This window comes from Colobus angolensis, unplaced genomic scaffold, assembly GCF_000951035.1.
Source record: "Colobus angolensis palliatus isolate OR3802 unplaced genomic scaffold, Cang.pa_1.0 Scaffold189, whole genome shotgun sequence".
Classification (NCBI taxonomy): Eukaryota; Metazoa; Chordata; class Mammalia; order Primates; family Cercopithecidae; genus Colobus; species Colobus angolensis.
The window spans coordinates 4,373,287-4,385,875 of record NW_012115032.1 but is presented as its reverse complement, the minus strand read 5'-3'; the positions used below and the strand labels follow the sequence as shown (position 1 = coordinate 4,385,875).

Here is a 12,589-nt window from a genome sequence, read left to right as displayed (position 1 = left end):
TAGAATTAGGACCTTATGAGAATCCCTCTGCCTTTCTTGAACAACACCCTCTTACAACCTGAAAAAGCCAGAGCAGTTATCTCCCTGTTCCTCCTAATGGTAGTTAGGGTTAACACTCCAGAGTGGGGAATGAGAGAGGAGGCTGATTTGGCAGATAGAGATGGAGGGTCTTGCAAGAGGGACAATGCCTACAAGAACACACCTGTACCACCCATGTTATGTAGCTGGCAGGAGGAAATGTGGTTAAGAACTTCCCCTTATACCAAGATGCTTACTCAGAATAAACTCTCCAGTGCAGGTGCACCCATGCAGGGGCAGACAAGAACCAAGATGCATAGTAAATTGATCCTGATCCTGAACTCATAGTGCCATTAGCATTGTGGCTTAACCTTCCCACTTCTGCAGGTTTTCAATGGCACTCATGGGTAATAGCCAAGATGGAGTATCTATAGCCAACCCAGGCACGTACCGATGCAACAACCCCGGGGGGAAATTTAACCCTCCTCTTAGGGTGTTAGCCACAGAAGACTTCCTTGTCTTTGCCACATAAAAGACCCAGAATTCAGCCCCATTTCCAGCAACCCTCTTCAGGTACCCTTTAGCTGCTGAGAGCTTTTCTGTTGTTTAATAAATCCTACTCTGCCCTAACCACTGTCTGGTGATGTGTGTCTTATTCTCCTTGGTTGTGACACAAGAACTTGGACCTCACTAAACTAAGGCATAAGGAGATAGTAATAGTAGCATTTTACAAATACTATTTTGATATCACTAAGAAAATGCATTTCTTTGCTCCACTTGTACTAATATTAATGGATATTTGTGATATATGTCAAGTTAACAGAATATTTTAGAAAAATTTGATGAGAATTATTTTGTCTAGCAAGTAGTAAATATAAATGAATTACTAAAAATAAAACATAAATTATCTATTGCATAAGATACACTAAAATTTTTCCAACAATTAGTCCATTTAAAAACTAAATTATTTGATAATTGGTAGTAACACATGTTGATTGACTGGAATGGAAATGACTCAGATTTAGGAGTTGTAGTCTATAATGGTGATCTTGAACTGATTTGATTAATTGTACTATTTTCTATTAAAAAAAGCAGGTCTAAATGACTTCTGAGGTCTCAAAATTTCAGAGTTTACTGCTTTATTGCAATGATAACAATAGAATGGCTCTTCTATTGCAATATTACAAAGCAGATATTTGGCAAAAAACATGAAGTTTTTTTGTACAGACAAACCTTTTTTGGAAAATAGATTTTAAATTGAAAAACAAAATTTAACTTAAATTGAAAATTGAGTTTCAACATGTTGTCTAATGTACTTTTCCATGTCAATATTTTACATTTTTTCTCATGTTTTGGTAGTTATTTGATAGTTGATAACAGTTGCATTCACAATTTCTAGAAGAGTAAAGACACTAGCATCATATTTACAACTGTCACAATAATGGAATATGGTATCACCATTTTAATCCCACACAGATGTCTATTTGTAGGAACATTCATATATGATATTCTTCACTTCAAGTGGCACTCAAAGAATCTGAATTCAATGCTTAGCATTATCAAAATTAAAAGATTCCTAGGAGTATCTATTTTATCTTGTAATATGAGGTAATGACAAATCTTTCTATAGTGTTTAGTTAGAATTAAATATATCATGAAAACAATGACATTTTAGGAAAAGAATGTTTAAGACATGCTTATACAATTACACATGAAAATCTAAGTTTTGGAAGGAAACAATAATTAAATATTTTGCAAAGGATCCAACATATAAAATGTCTCAATCATTATTAAAAATATAAAGCATCCTTACCATTATCAAATTTTTCAAAGGTGTGTGTCCTGCAGAAACTTTGTGAACAAATAAGGTTTCCAAAAGGTATCGGATGTAGTGTATACAATGACAGAAGCAAGCCAAGCTGGAAAAAAAATAAAACATAAACATGAAAATCCTTTTGAAATTCTGGCTTGTCTCATGCATGATACATTTTATTTTTTTTTTCATTTAATATTCTAGCTATTAGGAAACATTGTTTCTGGTAGCTAAAACACAAATGCTTGCTTTAATATTTCATTTCCAAAATGTTCTAAATTTAGTAATTAAAATAGCTGTTACAAGAGTCTCCATAAATTTACTTCTGATGACACTAGACATATTTTATACCAGTCATAAACTATAATGCTCACATCTGTCCCAGGAGTCGGTATAAGTATAATAATTGCAAATATGTTCATATCAGACTGCCTCAACTGACACAGACAATTTACAAGTTTTAAAAATATCCAAAGCCTACTTGGAATGCATTTGACATTTTATAATATTCAGAATAACTTTTTAATTGTTTGGTTGTCCTTTAGCAAGTACTAAGATTGAGAAAGTTTAAATTGCATTTTCTGTGCAGTAATAATACAGCTTTGTGCTTTCTTTGTGTATTGTTTTTTTCCTACCTAACATTGTAATATTTTGTCTCTTTGTGTGTTTGTTTGTGTTGTACTCTAAGTTACCACTTCTTCTTATCATTTTTATATAATTATTATCTTAAAAGTAAATGTAAAATGTGATTGATTTGCAGCAATGTATTTTTCTGAATATACTATAAAGAATGTATTTTTCATTAAGATTTGTACCTATTTTGTTATACATAAAAATGTGAAATCTCAAAACTTCGGTTGCTGTTAAAGAAATCAATATGGATCAAAGATGACATACTTTTTGTGTGTTGTTTGTTTTTGTTTTTAGAAACAGGATCTTGTTCTGTTGTCCAGGCTGTAGTGCAGTGGCATGATCATGGCTTAAACTCTCAGGCTCCAGCAATCCTCCCACCTCAGCTTCCTAAGTAACTAGACTATAGGCCCATGCCGCCATGCTTGGCTAATTTTTTTGTATCTTTTTGTAGGAACGGGTTAAACCTTGTTGCCCAGGCTAGTCTCAAACTCCTGGGCTCAAGTAATCAACATGCCTGGGGCTCCCAACAGGCTGGGATTACAGGCATGAGACACCACACCCGACTGATGACATACTTTAACCAGTAAAGATTGAGCATAAAAATCAGCATATCATTTACTCTATATAATAATGAAATCAGACATTGAGTTTATTTATAAATTGGGAGTTGATTTTAGTGGAAACGATTTCTGGTATGAGTAGGGTGAATCTAGGAAAAACAAATAATAAACACTAACCTGGCTAAGTCAGCAGCAAATTTATCGTTATTCGTAAATTGATAAAAACAAAAGTTTGCACCTATTATGTAACATAAATGTCTTATGTGGTAGTGATACCTATAAGTATAATGGTAGACAAATTCTGAAAAAGGTGACAGAGCAAGGAATGTGAATATCTGGGGAAAAAGCTTTCTAGAAAGTCAGACAAACAAAAGCAAAAGTCCAGATACAAGAAGCTGCCTTGTGAGTATGAATACACAGAGTAGGTAAGGAAATTATTATCTCTCCTCATTTTATTGTTCTTTTGTAGAAGTAGTTAGAAAAACCCTTGAATAATAACGTTTTTTGTTTTGTTTTATAAAAAAGCAGCAATGTAGCAGAGCCCTAAGTGAGAAATTTTGGTTCAAGCTATGATCTGTCTAAAGTTAGTACATTCACTTATATTACACTATACCATGAGAGCATAGAAACCCCATAGAATGTATAGCTAGAAACTTAGTTTATATATATGCCACCATGCACATCACTGCATGGTGATGCACCAAGTTTGATTTTCTTTCAAAATATTATTATTCTATTTAATTATGTTTAACTTCCAAACACTGATTATTTTCTTCTGATTGCTAAATTAACTGTGAAACCATAAATAGGTGTGAATCCAATTCTTTTTCCAAACCAAAATATTGATAATATCTTATTTATTTTAAATCAAGTAAGGTTCAGGATATGAGGGCACAGCACAGAAAAGCACAGCTTCAACTTTACAAACAGCAAGGGAGGCATGGCACTACACCAGGTTTCTGGTTTCTGTTGAAGAAGACAAAGAAATGTTCAGGTAGCAGATTCATTAAGATATTTGATGCGGACACAGTTCCTATAGGAGATATGCCTTTAGTTCCAGTGTGTGGAGGTTTCTAAGAGATCTGAAGAACTTTGTGGTGGTTGGGTCACATATAGAAATCTGTCTTCTATATGAACTTAGCAGAAAATTCTTTTGACATTATAATATGATTCAAAGCAATTTTGGAGACAACATTTTAATATGTTTCAACTGGACGTGGCATTTAAGAATTCATCTTAAAACATCATCATCCCGAAAATTAGGTGACAGAAGCCCTGTGGTTATTTTCTAAATCCCTGCTAGATATGTAAATTTCAAAAGCAGTTTGTGTATCTGCTGTGGAATTGCTTTATATAAACTTTGCATATTTGTTATTTGGGAACAATGTGGCACAAATACACTCATCACTGAGATACTACCAAGTATGCTGTATTTGTGTTTAAGAATAGTACGACTGGTGCAGTGGTGCATGCCTATAATCCCAGCACTTTGGGAGACTGAGTCTGGAGGATCTCTTGAGCCCAGGAGTTCAAGAACAGCCTGGGCAACATAATGAGACTTCATCTCTAAAACTTTGCTTTTTAAACGTTAGCTGGTTGTGACGGTGTACACTTATAGTCTCAGTTACTTAGGGGGCTGAGGTGGGAAGATGGCTTGAACCCTGAAGAGTGAGGCTACAGTGAGCCGTAATTGAGCCACTACACTCTAGCCTGGGCTACAGAGCAAGACCCTGTCTCAAAAAAAAAATAATAATAAATGGCAAATATGAGTCAATTCCTTTGAGAATGATACTAAGAGACCATCCTATACATGGTCTCTTTTAGAAATAATTGGTCATTCCTTTCACTTAAAATGTGAAGAGGTACCTTCTGCTATAACTGTAAGTTTCTTGAGGCCTTCCCAGCCTTGCAGAACTGTGAGTCAATTAAATCTTTTTTTTTTTTTTCCTTTATATATTACTCAGTCTTGGGTATTTCTTCATAGCAACATGAGAACGAACTAACACAGTAGCCAATCAGCACAAGAAAGGAGGTCAGTATGGCTGGAGTACTGTAATTAAAGGTAGGCAAAACTTGATTTGAAGTAAGAAAGTTAGGATGAAATTAGTTCTCTATCTTTTAGCATCCATATGACCTAAATACTTACAATTTGCTTCTTAATTCACTTGGAGTTTATTTCATGCATAAAATTTGTTCAGGTCTTTATTTATTTATTTATTTCCTCAACAAATTTCCCTTCCCACATCCTACTATGGCATCTTGAATAAATATTCTCTTTTGGTTTAATTTGGCATGTATTTCTTACAGAGAGAGATTATTTTCACAATATGCTAAACACCACAACTATATAGAATATTTTGTTTATTGCCTTACTCTTTTTTGGTCATACTTCAAAATGGTATTTAATTTTGGATTTTGACTTATAAAAAGTAACTTGTAAAGTTTTTTCTTCCTGTCCATTAGTTAGGTCATTATTTCTTTCCTGTGCAACACTGCCAAAAAAATAAATGTATTTTTAGGGAAGCATTTATATTTTATATCCTATGCATGGTCTCTCGATTTTATAATTGTAAACTTCTTTTAATTATATTTCTGAATTTCCCAATTTCTCTTGAAAGCTGTGATCATTATTAACACAAAATACCTCTATTTTAAGGTATATCTAATAGTTTCTAGTTTACAAATTTGGAATCTGCTGTACATACACTATTTGTGGTTATCTAAAATATATTTCCATAAAATTGTATCCACTTTAATCGCATTTACTAACAATCTTTAGTAATATTTTACCTGCTTACTAGTTCATCCCCTCCTTAACGTGTATGTTATATGGGGTGTGTGTGTGTGTGTGTGTGTGTGTGTGTGTGTATCACTTACTGTACCACTGGGTGGCGAAATCTTCTAGCACTCTCTTTTCCATCATATATACATGGGATCCTCAAATAAAAGAGGAGGTATATTAGCAGAGGTCCTGTGTATTCAGCCAAAAATACCTGAAAATAAGACATGATTTAGATTAACCAATAAAAAATAGATGTTAAGGTTCATTTGTGTCTATGAGTATTAGCCTACTGCATAAATTAGTGAAATAGGTGAATTATTTTTTAACCTGATTAATGATATTGCAAATAACGACTTCCTTGGAAGAACCAGGGGGAGAAAGCCTAATATATGTAGAGTTAATTTAGAATAAAAATAAATATTGAACCTAATAAACTGGTTTATTTCTTCAGATATAGTAAAAATGAGATTTTATTTTAATAAACAAACCATTATTAATGTATTTTTCCGTGTATTTCCCAGTCCAATACACACTTAATCTTCTGTAAAAACTGTCCCTGTCAATAAATTGAAAGAGCTAGAGTATCTTTTTTCTTTTTCTTTTCCTCTTTCTTTTCTTCCCTACCTTACCCTCCATGGGCCTGTCAGCTTGAATCCATTGATTTGACTCTACTTCGAATGGAAACAATTCAGTCTTCTCTATTAGAAATTTTATACTTTAATTATAATTAGTCTAGTTGTGTGGTTAAAAGAATTAACCTTTGAGTGCTTGAGCTGTGTGGGGGTAACTGTATTTGTACTATAGAGAGACACTAACAATATTTGGAAAGGTAATTGAAAACAAGACCAAGTGATTGCAAAATATTAATTGGCTAACTGGTGTAAATTTGGTAAATGTTTGATTTTTTGGTGCTAAAATCATGTTAAATTTCCTCTGAAGTATTTAGACAGAGTAGGCAAAGTAATTTACTTTGGTGTGTTCAAAGAGAAAAAAAAATACAACTTAACAATAATAAATTTGACTGCCATTAACTATTTTGTCTTCATCTGCTACCACTTTTTTAAGAAAAAATTTAAATCTGCACATTTACTCAAAAATGCAGTTAGCTGTGTACATTGGTTAGAAATCATGTTCACATCTCTGTTGAGAAGATTGTTGGAATGAATAATATATATGCATGGTTTCATATATATTCACATACATATATGTGTGTAATTATTTAAAGGTTATATATATATATGTAATTACACATAAATACATAAATAATAATTTACATGTGGAGGTTTCTTCAGTTACAATTCTGCCTTTTAGAAATATATATATTTTCTCATGTGCCAAGAAAGATTTGTGTGAGAGAAGTAAGAACAATGCAACTTCTGATCAATTCATTATAAAAAGCAATCTGATAGGAGAGACTGTAGTAATTTATGGCTTACAAAATGCCTCATTATTCAGATATAAAGAAAATGTTTGCCATTTGTGTATGTGTAATGATAGAATGCCAAAACTCTGGAAAAATGAAGAGGGTAATTGTTTTAGTACAATAAAAATTAAAAAAATAATTATTTCAACAGCAATTGATCTAGTGAAGTCAAATTTGAGCAAATTCTCTAAGAATATATCAGGAATATAAAATGTTGTGAACGATAGTTAACATGGACCAAATATCACTCTTTATTAACTTAATAAAAATGCTAACACAAATCTGAAGTTTCTTTGGATGAGAGGAAATTAAACCATAATCTTATCTCAATCATCCCTCAAAAATAATTCAGGAGAGCCAACTAGTATATAAAATATGTTTTAGAAGACTTAATATTTTGTAAAGAATATTTTTCTGCTAGAATATGGAGGGTTATGAATAATATGTCCTGAAAGCACTAGAGAATGATAAGTAAATTTTGGACAATGCATTTAAAAAAAAATATTTCAGTGCAAATAGAAGAAAGGAGAAAAGATGATTTATTAATCTTAGAAAGTAATCAGAAAATAGTTCAAGATGGGGAAAATGAGGGCTAAACAGACAAATATTAATATGGTCTTCTGAAAATGGAACTGGTCTTTTCTACTAAATAAGGGGAAGTAAAACAAAATCAAAACCAAATACAATCAAATAAACAGATAAGCAGGCATAAACAGACCATGTACATCACAAGAACCTACAAAGACTAGAAACTCCCCTATAATACAAAATTCTACTAAGATTCTATATTCTAAAGAGGCAGATATACCTTTTTCTTATTTTGAAGATAAACACTACATTGAAATTTCAATTTATTTCTGTTATCAAATCCTGTTTATATTTTCTCTTTCAAAAAGTTAACTGTGTTAAACTAATCTTTTGTTTTGAATACAAAATTCATTATTTTTACTATGCAAGCAAGGAAACTGGCAGTCTTTGAAACCTCAGTGGAATCTTCAATGTGATATATGTATAAATTGAAAAAGGTAATATTCTGCTTAAAAAAAAAAGTGAGGCTGCAATTGTGAATTGGTTAGATGTGCTTAAACTGTGCTTAATGCATTTCATTTTATCTTGGAAAAAAAAATAGTGCTATCATTATTAGGGTGTTTTTGGATTTACTAGCACCTTTTCTAAAATTGCTATAAGCAGTTAAAAAATGTATATTTCAGAATTGTTGAAAACAAAATAAAGTAGTTTTAACCTTAATCTCCTGAAGATAAGGATGTTACATAAAGTTTTGGAAGCATTTATCAGTTGTAATACAACAGTAACACTTTGTACTTAATGAATACTGTTGAAATTAGTATCATGTCAGATAAGGATCATGTTTTTTTGTGGTTTTTCAAATAAATAACATATATTGTAGATTTCTATTCTAGATAATTCAAACACAAAATACTAATGAGTGTAGTGAGAAAAACTGATGAAAATATTTTAAAAAGTTTTTTTCAGTCTTCAGAGATTTAATATCATTGAGGAATTAGAAGGTCAAGTATTTTGAAATGGGGGATCCAGAGAGGAGATTGAATCTTGCGTATGAAGCCTCGTATAAGCCTGATAAAAAGAACAGATTTTTGATGGGGTCTGGGAATGAAAAAACAAAAACAGTTGTTCATCATCTCCAAAGGATGAAGGTGGCCTCATAAAACTGTCTCTACAGATTCTAAAACTCATCCTAAAATCATTTCAATCATTGATTGGATCAAGATGACTTGGATCCAATAATGCAATTCATTCATTTGGAAGATGGTAACTTATCTTTGAAAGAAGATAAAAATCACCCTAGATGTCAGTTATCATTAAAATTTTTCACATACATTTTCTGCATTTAGAAATATGCAGGTGTACAAAGACTAAACAGACTGTGAGTAAAACCAAGAGAAATAGCAAAAATAAATTGAGGATACACACGACAGGAATATCAGACACAAACTTTAACAAAAACTATCTTTTATGTGTTAAAATAAATGAAAGATAAGGTTGAGATTTTCAGATATGTAAAATCTTTGAAAAGAAAAATATTGAAATGTAATATAAAATTTAAAAGAAGAATTTAAAGAGAATAATGGACAAGCAATACTTGAATAGAAAACAGTAGCTAATTTTTCAAATTATATGCATGTATGTCTGTGCGCATGAATACACTAAACCACCAACTAAGATAAAACTATTGCAAGATAAATAAAAATATAATTTTAATTGTGTGTATCATAGTCAAATTGTTGATAACAAAACCAAACAAGAATTGTTTAGAAAAGACACATTACTTTCAAAGGAATAAAGTTGACTTTTCAACAGAAACAATGGAATTCAGAAATTAAAACAATAAAATATTGCAAAGTTAAGAAAAAAGAATTGCCAACGTAAACTTATTTTTATGTAAAAATGTTCTTTAATGATGAAAGTTAATAAGGACATGCTAAGATAAACAAAAATGGAGATAATTCATCAATGACAGAACTACAATAAAACACTAAAGATGTTCTTCAGGGAGAAGGATACCAGATGTAAGCTCAGCATTAGAAGAAATAACTAAATTGCAGCAAAAAGGATAAGTCTAAAGGATAAGGTATTTGTTAGATAAAATGTTAGTAATGCATTTGCATTTAACATATATAGAAAATTATATTATAACAAAACCATGAAAAATGAGTCAGGAGGAGCTCAAATATAAAGTCATTCAACTTTATAGTCAATATTTATGAAGCATTTTTACATTAGTAAAATCAAACGTAAAAATGTATATTAGCATTTAATATCTCAAGGGTACACTCTGTAATATCTTTGGTAACCCCTAGAATTAGGAAAATAGAAGATATAAATACCAAAATAACACAAAGATAATAGAAAAGAGAGCATGATAATTAATTCAAAGTAAGGTGAGAAAAAAAGAGAAAAAAGGGTTATAGAACACACAAGACAAATTGAAGAAAATTAGATTTAGAGATTAAAAATGTGGAATTTACAATACAAATAGACTATCATTAAAGTGTAAAACATAAAACTATTAAACTCATAAGAAAACACAGGAGAGAAACTCCAGGACATAAAATTAAGTTGAAGGATTCTTATATATGAAAGCAAAAGCATAATCTTTAAAAGAAAACCTTAATAAATTAGATTGCATTAAAATTGAAAACAATTCTTACAGTGAAAAGTTCTGTTAAGATGATGAAAAGACAAGTTAAAGAATGAGAGAAAATATTTCCAAACCACATATACAAGTACTCGTTTCTAAATTATATGAAGAATTCTCAAAACTCAACACTGTGTCCCAGATAATTTTTTTAAAAAGTTCATACAAATACCTCTAATATTCATTGCAGGTTTATTTGTAATAGCAAAATACTAAAAAACACCCAAATGTAATTCAAAGAGTAAATGGTTAAACAAAGTCCATTCCATCCATATAACTGAATACTACTCACCAATGTAAAGGAACCAATTTTTGATACAAAAAAAAATCAGGATGGATTTCAAGGACACTATGCTTACAGAAAACTAAACATCAATCTCAAAATAGTGTTTAAATCATTTTACAGAGCATTCTCCACATGACAAAAATAGGGAGATGAAGAACATGTCAGTGGTTACTCCAGGGTAGGAAAAAGTATATGTAAGTATGCAAAGATAACAGGAAGAAGTTCCTTCTTAAGGATGAAGCAATTCTCTATCTTGACATTGGTGTTAGATACATGAACTTAAACAAGGGATAAATTGCATAGAATTACACGTTAACACATACACACATGAATTAATACAAAAATGATGAAAACTGCATAACTTTAATCAACACTATTCATATAATTAGAATTGTTATGTTATCACATTAATCCTTTATCCTAAGGTTTTTAGTAAGTTAAATGAGGCAGAATTTTTCTCAATATTTTGTAACACAATGTTAGTTGGAGAAAAATATTAACATCTTAATTTTAACCTTGTTAAATTAAATAGATTATTTCCCCAAAAATCTATGAAATGTTTTATTATAGGAACAGATTTTCATATTTTTCAATGTACAAGAAAGTCGTATGTGGTAAAACATTACTTTTGTTGTATAGTTTAGTGGATACAAAATGGGTGTAATTGCAATGTAAAGTGTATATTTTTAGCATTTAATAGAACTGACTCATTTGGAGCGAAAGAATGTGTGATCCAAGGGGTTGATTTAAAAATATCTAGCTTATTTGCAGAGTTCTCTTTGTCATATAGATGATTTCCCTCTCAAATAAACTATAATTTTCTAGTACAATTGCCAAATAATTCCACTTTAGTGTGTTTTCTTCTCAGTGCTTATGCAAGTGATGAAGCTGAAATTTCTAATGATTTAATGGTTTAATGCTGCTCACCCTGACACAATTTCTGTAAACAGAGTTCCCTTTTCATCATAAATGTGAACAAAGACCCTGTGAATATTTTAACCTTTGAAGACCAAACACTTTTTTCTAAAATCTCTTTAAGCAAAAGTCTGTAGACATCACATTTAAGTACAGTATTAAAACTTTATTTGCAAATTCATGCATCTTCTATAGGTTGTTTTCTAAACATTAAAATATGCTTCACAAGAATTCATAAGATTCTAACCTCAATCGTTAGTGGTACAAATTGGTACTCAAAAGTTCAATATACTTTGGAAAATAAATCAACTATTTAGTGAAAACATAAAATAGAACTAATTAATTACACAGAAAATATATCTTAAAAGGAAAGATTGTTAGAAAATATTAACAGATGTAGCAATATTTTAATTAATAAATTTAAAATTAAATTTGTGCTAGATTTAAATTAACAATTAAATATTAATGTATAAATTGTCATACCGGCCGGGCGCGGTGGCTCAAGCCTGTAGTCCCAGCACTTTGGGAGTCCGAGACAGGCGGATCACGAGGTCAGGAGATCGAGATCATCCTGGCTAACACGGTGAAACCCCATCTCTACTAAAAAAAAAATACAAAAAACTAGCTGGCCGAGGTGGCGGGCGCCTGTAGTCCCAGCTACTCGGGAGGCTGAGGCAGGAGAATGGCGTGAACCCGAGAGGCGGAGCTTGCAGTGAGCTGAGATCCGGCCACTGCACTCCAGCTTGGGTGACAGAGCAAGACTCCGTCTCAAAAAAATAATAATAATAATACAATAAAATAAAATAAATAAATAAAATAAATTGTCATACCTTCGTAATACTTACAAAAATTGTTTGTTTAATTGTAAAGAAACAGCTCAAATCACTATGAATGGTAATGTCAATTGTTAATTGTGACAAAAATAAAAGCCATTTTGAATAGAAACATATTAAAGGTAATCACAAATATGGAGTGGAACGT

General features: G+C 31.3%; 1 protein-coding gene across 1 annotated transcript in view; it reads right to left on the bottom strand.

Moving 5' to 3' along the window:
- Positions 1–12,589, bottom strand: part of TECRL (trans-2,3-enoyl-CoA reductase-like) — a 125,922-nt gene that overhangs the window by 28,691 nt on the left and 84,642 nt on the right. The window contains exons 5-6 of the mRNA XM_011940295.1: positions 5,902–6,017; positions 1,832–1,937 (exon numbers count right to left, since the gene is read on the bottom strand). Of these exons, the coding sequence (XP_011795685.1) occupies positions 1,832–1,937; positions 5,902–6,017 (222 nt within the window). The remainder of the gene's footprint in view (positions 1–1,831; positions 1,938–5,901; positions 6,018–12,589) is intronic.